The following is a 19,517-nucleotide window of genomic DNA, read 5'->3' on the forward strand; positions in this document are numbered from 1 at the left end:
TCCATCAATAACCATTTTGTGAAGTGAAAACCATTGCTATTTGGACTCTTCTGACGGCACCCATTCACTGCAGAGGATCCACTGGCGAGCAAGTGATGAAGTAAAGCTAAATTTCTCCAAATCTGTTCCCATGAACAAACAAACTCATCTCTTGAAAGGTCTGAAGGGAAGTACGTTTTCAGCAAGGTTTGATTTTTGAATGGAGTGTTCCTTTAAACCCGTGTTATGTGAACTACAATTCAATAATTTTTCTGTTTACTGACCCATGTTCTCCATAAACCGTGGTGGTGGCAGCAGCGGCTGAGATGGCACCCACAATTCCTCCCATGACCCCTGGCATAGCGTGCAGGTTATGGATGCCACAGGTGTCTTGAATCTTCAGTTTCTCTTCCAAGAACGGCTGAGAAGTTGGAAGAGAAGATGTTTTTACTGTGACAATGTTCTTGATCAAATTAACGGAGTTAAATCAATGATTAACGAAACCGAGGGCATAAAAGGTCACAGTCTGGAAGGAGAAATATCTGGAGTTACTCACCGATAAATGAATGTAACCCATGGTAGATATGATGCCACAGAAGAAGCCCACAATCAAAGATCCGTATGGTGAAAGCATAAACTCAGCTGCTGTTCCTACAGCAACTCCGCCTGCCAGCGTGGAATTCTGGATGTGAACCTGGAAGGGAAAAACACAGCATTTGGGATTCATTCCATAAATCACATGCATTTACAAAATTATAAAGTTAACTGTTTGACCAATTAATTTCCATGACCTGTCCAGACATTGGACTTACTGGATAAAAAAAAAAAAAACATTAATAATTATGAAATTTAATAGAGTTCAATCACAATGCACTCACAGGAGAAATAAAATCTAGTCACTAAATATTTAAAACAAGGAATAACTAGAAAAATATATCAATATAATTATTAATTTATTTACATGACATTACTACCATCACAAAATATTTGATTTAATTAATTTCTGTTTCAGTTTTCCAGGCCTGGAAATCACAGCAGTTAATGATCCTGTGTGTGTGTGTGTGTGTATATATGTGTATGTGTGTAGATAGATATATATATATAATAAGATAAAGATATATATATATATATATATATATATATATATATATATATATATATATATATATATATATATATATATATATATATATATATATATATATATATATATATATATATAAAATTAAATTATTATATTATTATCTTATAGAAATTCACTGAATCTGGTCTCTTACCATGTCTAGTTTCCCTGTTTTCTCAAACAGGCTGGACATGGCGACTGTAGTGAGAACGGTGGAGGCCAAGGCCAGATATGTGTTGATGGCAGCTCTGTGCTGACCGTCTCCATGATCAGCAATGGCAGAGTTAAAACTTGGCCAGAACATCCACAGGAAGAGGGTGCCTGCACAGGACGCCAGAAGGTAACATGCAAACAGTATCCGAGCCTTCAATTATTTTACATCAGTGTCCTTCTGTGTACTTGCCAAGCAAGCTTTTGCACAGCAACGGTCCAATAATAAAACTGAACGCAAGCTCCGTCTAATATTTGTACCAAGATTAATGGACTTACCAATCATGGCGAACACGTCTGAGTGGTAGACAGACCCGTTCAAATGTTTGCTCTTATCCAAATTAGGCCGATACAAAACCCATGAAATTGACAGCCCATAATAAGCTCCAAAAGTGTGGATCACCATGGAGCCACCGGCATCTTTGGCCTAACAGGGATTGAATCATTGAACAGAGGAAAGCATGAAGCCATTTGATGTCCTGTATTTGAACTAAAAAACATTCAGTGTCATACGATCCTTCAGAAATCATCTTAACATGCCAATCTGATACTGAAGAAACTTCACATTCGACATTAAGAAACAGCATGACATTTGTCAGAAGTATGCGCATGTTAACTTTGACAGCTGTAAAGACACAACGTGAAACCGCGATCAGACTCACATGGAGGACAGACAGGATGATGTACTCTTCCACAGCGAACAGCGTGACGCCAAACAGCGTCATCACCAACAGCTGAACAGGACTGACCTTCCCCAGAAGAGCCCCGTAAGCGATCAGACAACCCGCCACACAGAAATCTGCATTGATCAAGCTGAACACAGAGGAAACCTTTACATCAACTCACCAGTTCACATTCACTCGGAATTAGTGTTGAATTTAATTCAGTGAGAAGAGTTTGCACACAAAGGGTTAGATGATCAAACATACAAAGTAGCAAACTGTACATAAACTGCAGATTATAAACGTTTTGCCTGCATTCTCATGATAGGATCATTCACATTCCTGTTTGTCTAATTGCTGTTTACACGCAAAACGCTAAAAACCCTTCATTCCCACAGGGAAGTGATACCTACTGCTGTGTCATTCTTCTGTCCTTCTAAGTGATCAACATTAGGTATACATCCAAAAACTGCTTATTTTCTGCATTAAACCTCAAACATATGAGCAAATCAGTTCATTCTGGTGGAAGGACTCATCTCTCAGTACTACTTTTGATCTGTGGGGCCTTTTTCGGCAACTGTAACGTCTGTAACATACTTTTCTACACCGATCTTGATCTTTCCATCAGTGTAGTCCAGAGAATGGAACCAGCCTTGCATCAGAAGAGCCCACTGGATGCCGAAAGCCGCAACCAGGAAGTTGAATCCCACAGCACCAAAGCTGTAGCGCTTCAGGAAGGTCATGAGAAAGCCAAAGCCCACGAAGATCATGACATGAACATCCTGAAAACCTGCGGAAACAAGAAGTGTTATCAAGGATCTAAACACATAGTCAGAACTGAAGTTCAAGTTCATTTATTTAGCCATTTCAACATTACAGTTGATAGGAATTTGTCTTGGTATGTTCACATATACAACTTAACACAATACACTGACACAACAACACCTCACATATACCCCCCAAAACAACCGATACACAGACATGAACACCACATATTACACATTAAGTGTGTCAGCGGGTTATGAACCAGTCCATAAGTGCTAAGTACAAAAGACACAATGCAAATATATTAATAAAGCATAGAAGTTGAGGTTGGGTGAAAGTGACTGGTAGGGTGGAAAACATCCAACTAGTTACATAATCATTCAGTGTTCTAACTTCAGACCATGTTTAAATAACATATGGCATGCTGGGTGATAGGGGTCAGTGATGATGTTCCTCGCCTTCTTAATTTTGGAGTCATAGTTTGAGGCTATGGTAGGCAGACTACAGCCAATCATCTTTAGGCTCTTCTCACCTGACTGGATGCATTACCGTAACAGGACAGGATAGAGAAGGTCAGCACACCTTCTATGGCGGCTCGGTAGAATTGAGTCATGCCTTTCTGACTAACCCCAAATTTCCTCAACTGACTGAGAAAATTAAGTCTCTGATGGTCTTTGCTTACAGTGAGACTGATATTCAGTTTCCAGGAGAGGAATTGATGAATGGTGGTGCCCAAGAAAAACCCATACAGATTCAAAAAACTAAATATTGAGAATATTAAGAAACCACAAATACGTTGATTCTCTTCTTACCCTAAATCATAGAGGCATTTGCATTATACATACCATCAAATTCCTTTAGAAATGCAAAATACCGATAAGTTTTTTTTTTTTAAATGTTTTTTGAAACCATTGACATCTCTCAGGATTTTTCAGGATTTAAAAACACAAAAAGGAAAATTACATACAGTCATGTCACCGACTTATATATATATATATATATATATATGTATACTTAATATCATAGAAAATAATACTCCACGTCCATATTTAGAAAGCAGAATTAATATGAACCAAATCTGGTGAACGTAAGTGTTCTTAAAAAAAAAAAAGTGACTTACATATTTTATCAATATTTTAAGTCCACATTTGAACTTTAACAGTCCTAAAAATTCATAATTGTTTTTTTTTCTTCAAATTTTTTTTCCGGACACCCTTAACACTCTCTTGTGGATCCAGGACCCTATTTTTATACCCCTGCATTAGACAAGAGGAAAACGAGAACTTGAAGTAAATGAATGAGTCAATGTACATTTACAGCCAATATCCAGTCGCATCACCTTGATTAAAGACAAAAGTGTGTTTCAGCAGGTCACAGACTGTAATCGGAGCCATTTGGTGGCATAACTGAGGTCAAAGCAACAGTGAATTGGACTAGCAGAGCTGAAAAGTAACCACACGTCAATTTCCCAGAACAGGACGGGGTTGGGCTGGTTGTTGTCAAAACGTTTCGAAGTTTTCTTCCACATTAGAAATCCACAACACCAACACAAGGACATCTAGATGCTGGCGACACCACAAAACTGCTAAATGACAACAGACCGAGCTGTACTTTCTGAATAAGCCCTTATTTACACAGAGAAACCTTGTTAGCATGAAAGCTCTTCCACTCTGCTTCACAAGCACGACTGTCCTCTTGATCCGGCCCGACATGATGGTTCACCTTGAAAACCTTCTCAACCGATGATGCAGGAGCTACAAAACTCCAGTTTCAGGTCGGTGTCAAAAAACAATGAACCCTACCAAAGTAACAACTGCCTGGATCAATTACAAGTCTTACTAAGTTGTATTTATACACACAAAGAACATTTTCTGTGGCAAGTAACTGGAGTTAATTCGGATATAGCTGGTGTGATACATTTATTTTCAGGCACATTAAGTGGTATCAAATCTCACACCACTAACAAACGCTGGTTTTGGGTTATTAAAAGCATCATCTATCGCTCTTGTGTTGAATAAACCCCCTACCTCCCCCAGTGCCACCTGTTACAAAAGACAGTGACAGTCCCATGTGCATAAGAAAGTATGCAGTTTAAATCTATAAATTGTATACTTTATAAACCTTAAATACAGTGCCCTCCACAAGTATTTGAACACCAAAGACAACAATTTTCTGTTTGCTGTGGAGTCAAAACAATCTGTAATTATGATTAAAAGATGGATGAGACAAAAGAATGTCACATTTTATTATTGGGTGATTTAAAAAAGATGTTTTACCAGCCAATGATCGGCATTTTTAGAGTTCATCTCCCTATCTGATGTGCACTGAAACTTCACAGGTCTTTCTAAGTGATCAGCGGTGTCTTGTTGCATTAATTCCTCAGATATTGAAAGCAGGGAATGTGTCTTATCAGTTATATCCATTGCTTATGCATTCTAGGTCTAGCATTCGTTGATGACACACACAAACCAGGATGAAAACGAGCAAGCTGACTCTGAAAGAAAAGCGAGCAATTTGCATGCTAAAAGAAAAGAGGAAGTCAATTAGAACTATAGGAAAAACAAAGGGCATGGAGAAAACAAGAGTTTGGAAACTACTGGTGACATCAGCAACCACGACACCCTGGTCGTCTGAGAAAAACAACAGTAGTTGATTGGAGACAAATTATAAAACCTGTGAAAATGAACCCTAAAATGCATGTCTAAAATAAGCATACAACCTCATCTGTAAAGCTTGGTGGAGGTGGTGTCATTACATGGGGATGCATGGCTGTCTCTAGAACATGACCTCTTCATTTAAATGATGACTTAATGTATGATTTCAGTAGCAGAATGAATTTGGAAGGGTATTAAATCATCTTGGCTACCAATATTTAAGAAAATGCCACCAAACTCATAGAAAGCAACTCATATTGGATCAGGAAAATGGCCCAAAACACCCTGCCAATTCAGTCAAGAACTTTATCAGGGCAAAGAAATGTAATGTCTTAGATCGGCCAAATCAATCTCCAGATTTAAATCTGTTTGAACATTAATTTCACCAGCTGAAGAGTTGAGTAAAGACTAAAGAAACTCCCCAAAACAAGCAACAGTTGGAATTGGCTGCATTAAAGACTGTGGAAAAGCATTTCAAAGCAGAAGACTAAGAGTCTGGTGATGTCTATGGGTTGCAGAATCACTGCTCTGATTGCATGCAAGGGGTCTGAAACTAAATATTAGCGTTTACATTTACATTTAATCATTTAGCAGACGTTTTATCCAAAGCGACTTACAAATGAGAACAATAGAAGCAATCACACAACAAGAGAACAACAACAGTATACAAGTGTAATACTTTTAATCTTTTACATCGGCCTTAAATTCTACTATTCCAACACTTACGCTCACATAAATGGGATCAACTCTATAGTTGATAGTGGGATCAACTCTAAAAGTGCGGTCCTTTTTATTTGATAAAACATGTCAAAAGACCTAATAATAAAATGTGACATTCTGTAGGTTTTTTGCATATTTATCTTTTAATCATATTTGCTAATGTTTTGACTCCGCAGCAGAGAAATACACACACACACACACACACTTTCCCCTAGAACATTTAATAATTATAAAATCTTTCAAAAGAAAATAAGATGGCCAGATTGACAAATAATATTTCATAATGTAAAAATAATAATTTATATAATTTAATAAAACAATTAAAATATATTTGTTTAATAATATTTAAACAATTTTTTACATATTTTATATACAATACACATAATATTTAAAATAATTAAAATATCTTTAAATTAATGTGTATAATTACTGATTTAAATATTTTAATTATTTATAAATATTTTTATAATTTTAATAATGTGTATAATAACTGAATATATAAATGGCTACTGATAACACAATTATAAACAATCTGAAAAATGTTTGTAAATACTCATTACAAAATCTGTATTAATAATAATGAATAAAATCCATATGGAATAATAGATTTAATTGACACTCATTAAAATAAGAAAACAGAATTGTGCACCTACTTGGATATCTGAAGTAGAAGTCATTCTCGATATCACTTGTGATATTGTGTGTCTGTTTGTGCTCAACCCAGTGAGTATCTGACTCTTCATCATACCGCACAAACACCCCAAAAAGAATGATCATAGACAGCTGCCAGACGAAACACACGGCAGGTAAACTCAATTTAATGTTAGTGTTCTTCGGGCGGTCGCAGACGCCGTCCATGCAGTTGCCCATGTCTGCAGTTTAACCTCAGAGCAGTCTGGAGATGTTGCTGTTAAGAAACGCGGACGCGCATTAGTGTCACTTTTAAACATAGCAGGAGCGCGGAGGTGTGTCTGTTTCTTCATTCCTCGCCCCCTACCTCGGAAAAAGAAGTTAGAAAAACATTTGCGAGAAATTTCTAAGGATGACTGATTGCTACAAGTCACGCCACATGCTGCTAATTGATGGCGCTTTGGATTTTAAGACACCTGTGTGTTGTTGAGGGAATATCTGGATTCAGTTCAGTTCTAATATTAGAATTCCAGTATTCAGATAGTTCAAAATAAAACTTTTCATTGAGAGTAAATCTGTTCAGTCAAAACTGCGTTTTTACGCCTTTGAACGCCACCAAGATGTTGTAATTTACGCGGGAAATGATTTGGCTGCGTTCTAAATGGTCAACTAGCTTAGCTACTAAGAACACTAAACAATTAGGTGACAAATGACGTTTTAAAAGCATTAGTTTATTCTGTACTTTAATATATATATATATATATATATTTTTTTTTTTTTAAACACACATTCTATTTAAATTCTATTTAAACACATTTATTAAATAAATGTAAAAAATATTTGCCCAGACAAACAGGCCTATCTCCTGAAGTACACAACATAGGCTTATGACAATTACGTTTTTATGGGATTTTTCTTGTAATTGTAGCTGGAGCCAAGAAGATCTATTTGTTTTTCAGTTTTCACTAATTTGTGAAGCATTTTTAAACTTTCACCAATTTCGTCACTGGCACATAATGCAGTCATTTGTGCAATGTGCATGTATGGTACAGTTATTAACCTTTCTCTTTCTCCAGGCATTTACACTTTACTCATTGCTCTTACAGAATATGCATGAATGAGACCATTAATTTTCACTGTTTCCCTTGTAGTTAATTGTTAAGACTGAGAGCTCATGATGTGGTTATGTGAAGTAATTCCTGAGGCTCAGAGTATTTTTTTAGGTAAGGGACACTGCTTAAATGCACAATCCTTGTCATTATGTTATCAAATATGGACCTGTAGGCCCAGACAGCAAGCAGTTTCGGCCCAGATTTGGCCCACGTTTGGCCCGCATGGATTTCATGCGGGCCGGTTCTGGGCCGAAACTGCTTGCTCTTTGGGGGACGATGGCAAAGGCTTCATGGGTGTCTGTGACAGAGGTTAAAGCTGATATCTGCTGGTCTGTAAGGGCGGAACCTGCCAGGCTGACATATATGTCCCCTATTAGATCCAGACAGTTAATTTTGAGGCTTTTGCTGGAGGGTTTAAACCTCCACCAGTTTTGAGTACAGGATCTGGTACATGGTGTACTTACATGTGTAGCGTAAATGTCAACAGTCGTGCTCTGGTAATGTTTTTCTGTCTGTAGGCGTCACTCAGTGGACATTTGGGTTACTCACTGGCTGAAGGATTGTTGCTACTGATTTTATTTGGAAGAGTATGTGGGTTTTATTCTTGAGCTTTTTTTTTTTTTGGTTCATGTATAATTGCTGCCATCTTTGGTACTTTAACCTATAGTAGCTTCAGTATTGACTGATTAAAGTTCCTTTTTTTTATTTTTTTTTTGACCTAACTCTGAACACGTGAATACAGTTTTTACTGACCAAATTTGTCATTCTTTCACACTTATGTGCTGTAAGTGTTAGAGGGGCCACCGAACCCTTATTTGCAGCTTGAATGTTTAGTCATCATCACTGGCACTTTGACTGGCATCAGGTCAGTGTTTTGCCCCTAGTCAAGTCAAACCTCATTGCATCTAAGACCGTTCACTCAAGTTAAAAGGCAAATGTATCATCTAGATGCCCTCAAGAGTGTTTGTGGGGTAGATGGCAGATAAAAGGATCCATACACATGACAGACAGCAGGGTTCTTGTTGTGGTGTGAAACAGATGACACAGGTCTCCACAGACCGGTTTAGTGTTAGTTACAGCAACCATCACCTGCAATTAATAGTTATTAGAGGCCACAGAGAGCGTTCAAACGATGCCAGGATTGTTTTAAGGTGATTGTTTAAGGCCTGGATCCTTTCATGCTTTTGGTTTTGATTCAACACGTGGAAGAGATTTTCCATTGAGATGTAAACAGTACTGTCAGGGTACAAAGACGAGCGTTTCAGTCAGACATAGGCTAGAGCAGAATCTGCCTTCTTCACAAGTTGATCAAGAACTGGTTTAGACTAACAGTGTATACTTACCGAAATGCTTCAATTATACATATTTCAGACGTCAAGTATTGAGTCTATGCAAGCATACAACTTCTGTGACGAAATACAGCATCCAACACAGCTTCTGACTGGGATGCCATATCCCACAATGCAATGCACTTGGCCTGACTTTCCAATTTCAGTGTGATGATTTAACAGTCTCTTTGATTTATTATTAGATCTAACTTCCTGTCAAATATTACAACATTTTAAGACACAAAAAAGACAAAAATATGTTTTTATTCCCAAAAAAAAAAAACGGATGTCTGTCATTAAATTAAACATGCAAAGTGAAAGGTTATATAACAGCACACACTTTTCTGTATTGTCATATTTTTTTTTAAACAGTAGATATAATACAAATATATTTTTTTCAATAAAATACTATTTTTACACAACATTATATTATATATAATATTTATGACATTTCTGATATTTAAACACATTTATGAAATAATTTATACAATCTTTACAACACATTAATAAAATGATGTATTTTTAAATATATATATATAAATGTACTTCATTTGTAACTTATAAGGTTACTTAAAGTTTAAAGTACCATCTATAAACATTTCATGACATGCTATTGCAATTCACTGAACTCTTGTTAGGCAGCAGATATTTCCGGATGATGTCTTGGACTCCGTCCTCAGTGAGAGTCATGTGACGTGCGATTGGATTCTATGGAATGTGAGAGGGATCTTGCCGTTTGTTTCAATGAAATTTATAGTTCCATTTTTGTTTTGCTTTATCCATTTTTATTTGTAACATACTTTTCCGTTATATACATATAAATATATAATTTTTTTTTTTTTTTTTTTTTTTTAAATGCTCGGTAGCTGCAAAACTATGGAAAGCACAGGTGGAAAATCATCATTATTAAAACCAACCAAATCTACTTAATCTGTTAAAAACAAAAACAAGAATAAAAAAAGACCACCACATTTGAAACAAAGTGTTTATATAAAATCAGAATACATAATTTCACATTCAACCATTAAGACCTGAATATACATGGTGAGGTGATATCAAACAAATATATAACTTAAAATCAATATTTTCAATATGTGCTCCTCATCTAAGGGGAATGAATAATCATACATCTTGGAATGTGCATGTAAAATAAAAACAGTGCACATAATGGAATCGAAGTGAATAAACATATTATTTGTTCTCTTTAGCGAGTATGAAATGTGTGCTATGTTTTTATCAATAGCGGACATAAGGCTTCAAACCAGTGTTGAGTACTCGAGACTCGGACTCGGTCTTGGACTCGGTCTCGAGACCGTATTTTAATGGTCTCGGTCTTGTCATGGACTCGTGCATTTTGACTCGGTATTGACTCGGACTCGAACATATTAGGAATCGGACTTATGCCCGAGTCCACTCGAGTCCCAATCAAAATATTTCATGATTATTACTGTATGTTAATGTTTATTTAAATTGATGTATGATTGACACATCCAATGACTGGTGATTTTCTTTTGACGTGAGACGTTAGGCCAGCGACACACTGGATGCGTGGCGCAAGCGCCTCAGCTGCGTGGCATGTCTGTTTTTAATTCGGCTCCCATGTTAACAGGTTAGATCTTGCAGACTGCCTGCGTGAGACGCGCGGAAAACCCGTGCATGCTAGAAATAGAACCGACGCCTATTTTTCACGCGACACGCATGCATGTTGGAAGTGTTTCCAGGCAAAATATACTAGGAAAATATGTTTATATGTCATTTTGTACACAAATACATATTAATTCATGACATTTTGATATTTGAAAGTCTATAGGTTGACATAAATTCAGATATAAATGTAATTTTAAAAATAAATTAATAATGATCGATTTTCAAATATTGCACCTGTCAAACATACTCTATTTTGCCGTCAATACTGTTGATGGTGTCTTATCAGTAGGTGTGTAAAAAAATAAAAAAATAAATTTGATATTGTGGTCATGAAGACAAGAGCCTGGTTTTTCGGCTGCCTCCCTCTATGTCACCTACAGCAGCAGCAGCGCGCTAGCGCTGCATCAGACAGGCTTCTGGTGTATAAAGACACAGAAAACGCGAAGCAGCCACCACGTTTCTGGCACGCAGTAGAGACGCAACGCAGCCAGTGTGTCACCGGCCTTAAGTTACCCTCCTGCCATCCGCCTGTAGTGATCCCGCTTTCCAGAAAGCCACATTGCTACATTATTTCTCTCAACTATGTTATTTTTACAAAGTAGGACAAAATGGTCACAGAAAAAAAACAAATATTGTTTAGTTAAATTATATAATGAATACAGACACAGACTGACTGTCTCAACACTAAACATCTCCCCCTCAAAAACAATGTCTGACAGAATGCATTGAACTTATATGGCATTTGATCCAGCTTTCTTCCCCTGGCACATACACACTTTTGGATGAAATTTTCCTGGACAGTCACTCGGCTCTTGTGTGTATGCCCTCCGTAACAAAAAAAAATAGTGTGTATTTTACCCTGCATTAAAACGCACCATCCAGGGAAATTAGCATTAGATTATCCGTTGCTGTTACAGAAAGTGATAAAATGGTAACTGTTGTCAGTCCCGGCTTCCTCTGTGCCAGTAGAGAGAGTTTTTAGTTGGGGTGGATTGATCATGAGACCACATCGTGCTTGGTTGGGTAGCTGGATGGTCTCCTCACTTAATTTTTTGAAAAGTAATTATGCCCATCTCTAATCTTCACAACATCTAAAGTGCACATAATCCAAGACATTGTAAGGATATTAGCAGTTATTAGCTAAGCTTCAAGGTTAAAAGTTATGTAAAAGCTGTTACAGTTGAACATTTACAGGTATAGTGGTACAGTAATGTTACTTGTACTAGAAGTGTTATGTAGAATTACAATATAGAGTCGTACAGTAATATTATGTGTACTAGAAAGGTTATATGGATGTGTATAGTGGTACAACGATATGTGAAAATGAGCACTTAATATTGACAAGTAACACTTCATAATACTAATAAAATTACCTTTACACCACATACTATGTGGCCCTTTTAACCTTTATTGTTTCCACCAAACATTTGACATACTCTTGAAGATTTCTTTAGGTCTTGTCTCAGACCCAATCTCTCTGGTCTCGGTCTTGACTCGGACTCGACCCTTTCTGAACTCGGTCTTGACTCGGACTCGACCCTTTCTGAACTCGGTCTTGACTCGGACTCGACCCTCTCTGGACTCGATCTGGACTCGGACTCGAATGAGCTGGTCTCGACTACAACACTGCTTCAAACCCCACTCCCTCTTCCAATACGGCATCATATGGTATTACCACTAACTCTGAAGGAGGCTGTCCTCAATAGCCAGATCCAGCCTGATGCAGCCTTCCTCAGTCGCTCATCATCTTCACCACTGTAGAGAGACAGCAACTTGAGACGGTCACTGTCTGTAGCCAGGTAGATCTTCTGCACCTGATGCATCAAAGAAAACTACAAAATCATAATTTTTCAGAAAGAATTTAGATCAAAATCAGGTCTAAAACAGCATACTGTCATGTGTTGAACCTCAGTGCTTAAGGCAAGATTGCACGCACACTCCGTCGCAGCAGCATGGACCATGTCGTGATCCTCAAACATGAAGCCCTCTATTTTAGGCACGGCTTTCTCCTTAATAATCTTCTGCCTGTGGGATTCAAATGTGCTTTTGAATGTTTGACTGTCCTGTGGAATAATGTAATAGTTCACCTAAAATGAAAATTGGCTGAAAATTCACTCACTCTCTGGTCTTCAAAGATTTCTTCATCAGAACTGATTTGGAGAAATTTAGCATCACATCACTTGCTTATCAATGTGAATGGGTGCCGTCGGAATGAGAGTCCAAACAGTTGATTAAAAACATCAGAATAGTCCACACCAGTCCATCAGTTAACACCGGTAATCAGTTAAAAGCGGTGTGCTTGTAATAAACAAATCCATCATTATGCCAGTTTAAATTCAAATTCAGTGGAGAAAGCAATATTATGGATAGAGGACTCATATTTTAACAAGAAGCAATGTTTTTAAGATAAAAATGTCTTGATGGAATTGTTTCTTACAAACATGCAGCTTTTCACTTCACAAGACATTAACTGATGGACTGGAGTGGTGTTGATTACTTGTGATGTGTTTATCAGCTGTTTGGACTCTCATTCTGACGGCACCCATTCACTGCAGAGGATCCACAGGCGAACAAGTGATGTGATGCAAAATTTCTCCAAATCTGTAAATTAAACTCATTTTTGTCTAGGATGGCCTGAGGCTTAGTACATTTATAGCTAATTTAAATTTTTGGGTGAAGTGTTCCATGAAATTCTGGTGAGAATCGGTAAAAACATTAATCTTACCGACCACAACGTTTTTTTTTTTATTTTTTTTAAGTATTTAATCAGGGACAATGCACAAAAAACATTAGACTAAGAAAGAAAATATGTCATGTGCCAGGTTATAGCAAAAAATGCTACTTGCCACCCGCAGTCCCTGGACAGATGTTCTCACATCATTCTCACTTCACTCACATCATAAAAACACTGAACATGAATCTGACACTCACTCACAGTCTACATCGTTCATATCACAGTCATTCAGTGCTTCCAGGTTTGCTTTGCTAATAGCCACTGTTCAGGCGTGTAAATGTGCTATAGTTTATACAGGAAATAATTTCGTTTGGAAGAGTGTTCCAAAGGCTCACTGCTTTATGACCATAAGCGGTTTGAATGCTAGTCTACATCAACATAACAGTGTAAAATGCTCTCATTCTAGAACTAGCAGGACCTAAAACTCTACAGGCACGATGAGAGAATATACTCGCTTTTCCTCCTTGTGCCACAACTAACCCTCTGTCCTCCTGTCTCTCCACCAGAGCAAAAATCACCCTGTCAGGAGGAGGAAAAGAGACGCTTATTCAATCTGATAAAAGGGCCACTTCCTTGGATGGAGAATAACCATTTTGCACACTGAAATCCATTTTCAAACAATCTCCCCTGATGGAACAAATTGATCCAAGGCTAAATTTGAATTTGGGACAGTAGTTGGGCCAGCAGTGGGAAAGGGCCAAAATTGGAGTGCAAATAAATTAATTTTACAGTGGCAGCCTTTGAATTTGGCCGAAATTTTTCAAATGAAGTGTGCTTCATAGTGTATAGAATATTTCTAGACATGATCAAACTGAAAGCACCTGGCGATACGTTCTCTGCAGGCCTCGGTTTCACCATACAAACCAACGCTGACACCACCCCGGCCTCCAAGAGCTTCACCACCATCCTCCATTAAACACATGATGAGAGATTACTGTAGTCAGTGTAATATTAAACATTTGTCCATTTATTCACCCTCATGTTGTTTCAAAACCCCTGTGATTTAATCTTCTCTTTAACAAAAGGATAGAAAATAGCAATTAATTATTTAACATTTGGTCTGTTTGCACTCTAAACTAAAGTATGGCTTCAAAAGTCTTGAAATATTGCTAATAGGTCGTAAGATTTTTGGGGCTTGATGGCCTCTGTTCACTGTATACTTTCATTAGATGGAAAAGAGCAGCATTAACACTCTGCTAAATATCATCTTTTGTGTTCTTCAGAAAATAAATAAAAGTGATACAGGTTTTAAACGACATTAGGTTAGAAAAACTGCATGTTCATGATGTTGGGGGAAGAGCTTCGTTGCAGAGCCACCTGGGAAACAAAGACAGCTGAAGGCCACCTGCACGAACATCTTTGCAATTATAGATCGCTCTGCTTCTCTAAAGGAGTCTGTTTTACATATGCACAGCCATTCAAAAACTGCTTTTGCTGCAGCTGCAGAAATAAATGGTAAAATGAAGACAGCTGCATAGGTTTAAATGCTAATTGTAGTGCTTATGAATAACAGCTGAAGATGAGCAGATTCTTACTCTTAATCAAACTACCCAAATATGATGATCCCCTTGTGAGAGACCTCCTTCTTAAAATATCAAGGCAACGATTTTGATGTGTAAATAATGTGTAATGTTTCACATCTACAAAACATTTTATATTGACATTATAAAGATGTATAATAGGTCGACAGACATTTCATAATCGTATAATGTTAATTTTTTCTTTTATATGTCCAATGTAACAATCTAATATCAACATACATATAAAACATTATATATTTTCAATAATGTATATAAATATAACTAAATAATACTAATACTAATACAAATTAATAATATATAAAATGAATACATAATTTATATAATGTGTAAAATATCTTTGTTGTAATAATGCAATAATATATGAAACAATAATATAACATACTAACATAATTTTAATATTAAATAGTGAATCAAATTATGTTTTTAGTAAATTAATGCATGAATATATATATATATATATATATATATATATATATTTTTTATAGTATTCACAAAATAATCACTAAAAATAATACTTGTGAGATCATGTGAGATCTCCTAAAAAACTTTTTTCTCAGCCCCCTGACATCAGTATGAAAACCCTAGTCTTAAAGAACTAGATTTTTTACACTGCTGAGGGAAAATGAGTGGTTGCTCTCGCAAAACTGATCACTACAATGTGTCCTATTAGCAAAGCTCAAAACTTACTTCTGCAAACTGCTTCATGCTGAAATCTGTGCCTCCAGTGGAGCTAAGTTTGCACAACCCCTACAAAACACACGGGAAACTTACAGAATTCAGGAAAACAAAAGAAAAAACTCTTGAAATGTAGATGTCTTTGAGTCTGAACACTCACCACTAGTGCTCACACACGTATCCGCTCATTTACGCTCTTCATGTACAGGTCTTTCAGCTTCGCCGGCGGCGTGAATGAGTGCCTCCATTGCCACCTGCTGCTGAGTGATGTTTTTCAGACGCACAAAGGGAAATGACAGCATCCATGACACCGCTCAGCTCCAGGGTGCGATTTCCAACATCACTGGGACCCTGCAGCAGAACAGAGACCGTCTGGATCACTCGTAGTTTATTCTCCATATCTGAACTGCCAAAGTGATGCCTGGAGAAAAAATGAAAATGGACAGTGAAAAGAAAATGCAACTCTTTTTTTACCATGCAATAACACTAAAGTCACTACTAATAGTCACTTTTTATCTCACAGTTCAGACTTTCTGGATTGTCTCACAATTCTGACTGTGTAAAACTTACTGGACATATTCTTCAGAGAGCTGTTGAAGTTTTCCCTCTCTTTATCTCTCTTCAGGTCATCATAAAGCTTATTAAGTAGAACGCAGCAGCTCAAAGGAGTGTTGTCTGTGAGCGGCAGCCCACCCCTCGACCTCGGGTACAGTTTCTATAAATTCTAGAACTTTCTTCAGCCCTAAAGAAACATAAATGCGAAACACCAAATGACCTGTTTAGGTGTCAAAGGATCTTTAACATCAGTGATGTCTACACATGTCTACTAAAAAAAGATGACCCACAGGGTGAGAGAGTTGCCAGGGTTTTTCAAGGATTTTCGCGGCACCTGTTTAACTAGCAGGTTGATGGCGCTGTCACGTCCGTCTCCAGACACGCTGGACGCAGGAAGCATGTCAATTAGATGATGCAACATGGAACGCAACTCAAGGGAGGGTTCTGCAATACAAACAATGCATTTTCAAAACTGATGCAGTTTCAGTTATTTTTATGACTCATTAAGACACCAATATCAATAGATGTTTCACACGAATAAATTCATACAAATTATTTTTATTCAAACGAATAAAAATCTTGAATCTTGAACATGTATTATTGCATTTTGAGTAATTTAGCAGATGCTTTTATCAAAAACAAATTACAGACGAGAACAATAGAAGCAATCAAAACCAACAGATGAGAAATAATATGTTAATATATTATAAATATGACAGTAAAGCAAATTTCCCACAATTACTCTTGTAGTTTTATATTATGTTTTAAAATCACTTTGAAGTTTGCAGACTAGTGGAAATATGAGAAAATTTATTGAATTCTGGAATACTGGATTCTAATTGGTTAATTGTGGAAACCTGCAGTGAATTTTTCAGTTTTGCTTTCCCAATAATACTGTTTGCATAACTGTGCAAGTTTATCATATCGCTATTTCTTCTCATATAATACAATAAAAACTAAAAACTCAATATTTCATTATTATTTAACTGATATTTAGATGATTAATTTATTTATAGTTTTATTTATTCATTTATGTTTTATTTATTTCAGTAATCATGTAATAAGTGTGATAATGTACTGTTAGCCAGTTGTTTTCATAAAATAAACCTCTTCAAGGTGACACAAAATCTGTCTGATTCATGTCGTGGTCATGATCCACCAAATTTAGCTATTTTACATTTTCATTTTAAAATTAGTTTGTAATTTTGTAGTGTGTTTTTGTTTAATTTTTAGTATTTTTTAGACATTTTATATATATCTATAGTATGTATAATATGTAGTTCTTACATGCAAAAGAAAATCATTTATTGTTTATTTTATTTCAAGTCAGTAGTCACTAGTGAACTATAATATCCCTGTGGCCATAATCACTTATTTTAAAACTTTTATTACTTTAAACTGACATAACCCAGTCTCAAAGAAGTAGAACAGAATTCTCTGCTGGAAAATATTTCTGGTCTTGTCATGGGCTTAAAGTAGGTCGCTGAAATGAGCTCTCAAAGTGAAGGCTAGCGTCTCACCTGGCAGTATGACCTCCTCTTTTCCTCTCATCTCTTTCTTCATGCCCTCCGTAAGAGCCTCAAACATCACCTGGAGCAGATGGCATGCTGAAAGAGACACGGTGGAAGCAGCAGAAGCCCCCTCGTTCACAATGACCATGGTCTACAAACAAAACAATATGAATAAACTGAGAAGCTTCATATAAGATACCTTTGGGTTAAAATAATAAACTTCTGTCTGTCTGAAATCTGAGCTGAACTGTCTATAAGGAGTTTGAACATCTGTTGAACTCGTGAGTCTGTGGAGGAGAGCTGTGCTGCCTATATATAAACACAAAAATTACTTCATTTTCATATCGTAAATAGTAATAGTGATCCTCTTTTGCAAGCACCATTCATAACCTACCTTAACCTAGCTGTCTAAGCAGGTCCTGGAAAGCTTTATTCTTGGGTTCAAGCTGTGCACATTTCTGAGCATCCCTAAATGCCTGATCTAACCGTCTGAGCTTCTGCAGAGCCTGCGCTTGCGGAAATCCTTGATCTGCGTCCAAAGCTTGAGAACGGGAAACATGACTCAGTTAGTGATGAAGGTGAAACACTAGATGCCATTTTTACCTTTGGTGGCATCTGCCTCAGCTTGGGTAAAGTCTTCAAGTTTAAGAGAGCATGCTGCTTGGTTGCGGTACAGAACTGCACTCTTGGATCGACAGTCGCTGATCTTTATAGCTTTGGTATAGCAGCTGAGAGCTTGTTGCACATCACCGGCTTTAAAGTGGTTGTTTTCTTCCTCCTTCAGTATAGTGGAGTCCTGTGACATCTACATATTGATAAAAAAACATTATATGTGGGGACAGAATTGACACTATATAGCATAGATATTTTATTGCAACATGACTGGGGCTACTGAATTAGCAGTTGTGCAACTGTATTGCAATGTAAAAAAATGGATTTAAAAATAAAGTCCGTCCACAAAAAGTGCTGAAACTGAATTATGTGAAATGTGTTAGCAAAATACATAAAATATACACATACAAACGTATTGCATTATTTGCACGATCATATACAGGTATCATAACATCTGTGTTTAGAGCTGTAACTAACTATGGTGAAGTTGTATGTTAACCATACATACAACTCACCTTTCACTGCGTTGTTTGCGTTTTTCAGATACAAAAAAAATAATAAAATAAAAATACCTTTCGGGGTTTGAATACAATCTGAACTGGTTTTACTTGTTTTAAAAAATGTTGTAAAACATTCCCAGAGCTCTCAAAATGTGTTTTTACTGTTCTCGAGTGTAAGCTTCCTGCTTTCGATGCGTGATGATGACGCCGCCGAATTCTACCGGTCGAGCGTCTAGCTGCGTCATTAATATTCATGAGCCAGTCTTGACTACTCGACTAAACTCCGCCTCATTTGCGCGTCTTGACCAAATAAGTCCAGCAATAGCCAAAATAGGAATCTATTTATTTGAATTCCATTGTACTGACAGCGGCAATAAAATAAAACATTAATATCTGCCTTTCCCTCTGCTGAAACAATGCTTTCCATTTATACATATCTTGTTCTAGATTTCTACATTTCTAGATATTAATTTTATCTGTTCATACAGAACTGATTTTCAAAAATAAAATCACACTGAGACGTATTCACTATAAGTATGACAACTTGCCACCGCCTGGA

The 19,517-nt window shown here is 36.8% G+C and overlaps 1 protein-coding gene and 1 pseudogene across 1 annotated transcript in view; both read right to left on the bottom strand.

Moving 5' to 3' along the window:
* LOC127947218 (ammonium transporter Rh type C-like 2) overlaps nt 1-7,140 on the bottom strand; it is a 10,209-nt gene extending 3,069 nt beyond the window's left edge. The window contains exons 1-7 of the mRNA XM_052544202.1: nt 6,767-7,140; nt 2,572-2,764; nt 1,975-2,125; nt 1,592-1,739; nt 1,257-1,423; nt 536-673; nt 264-400 (exon numbers count right to left, since the gene is read on the bottom strand). Of these exons, the coding sequence (XP_052400162.1) occupies nt 264-400; nt 536-673; nt 1,257-1,423; nt 1,592-1,739; nt 1,975-2,125; nt 2,572-2,764; nt 6,767-6,983 (1,151 nt within the window). The 5' untranslated portion in view covers nt 6,984-7,140. The remainder of the gene's footprint in view (nt 1-263; nt 401-535; nt 674-1,256; nt 1,424-1,591; nt 1,740-1,974; nt 2,126-2,571; nt 2,765-6,766) is intronic.
* Nucleotides 7,141-10,154: 3,014 nt separating this feature from the next.
* On the bottom strand, nt 10,155-19,158 carry LOC127946883 (protein unc-45 homolog B-like; annotated as a pseudogene).
* Nucleotides 19,159-19,517: the final 359 nt, after the last annotated feature.

This window comes from Carassius gibelio, chromosome A25, assembly GCF_023724105.1.
Source record: "Carassius gibelio isolate Cgi1373 ecotype wild population from Czech Republic chromosome A25, carGib1.2-hapl.c, whole genome shotgun sequence".
Lineage (NCBI taxonomy): Eukaryota > Metazoa > Chordata > Actinopteri > Cypriniformes > Cyprinidae > Carassius > Carassius gibelio.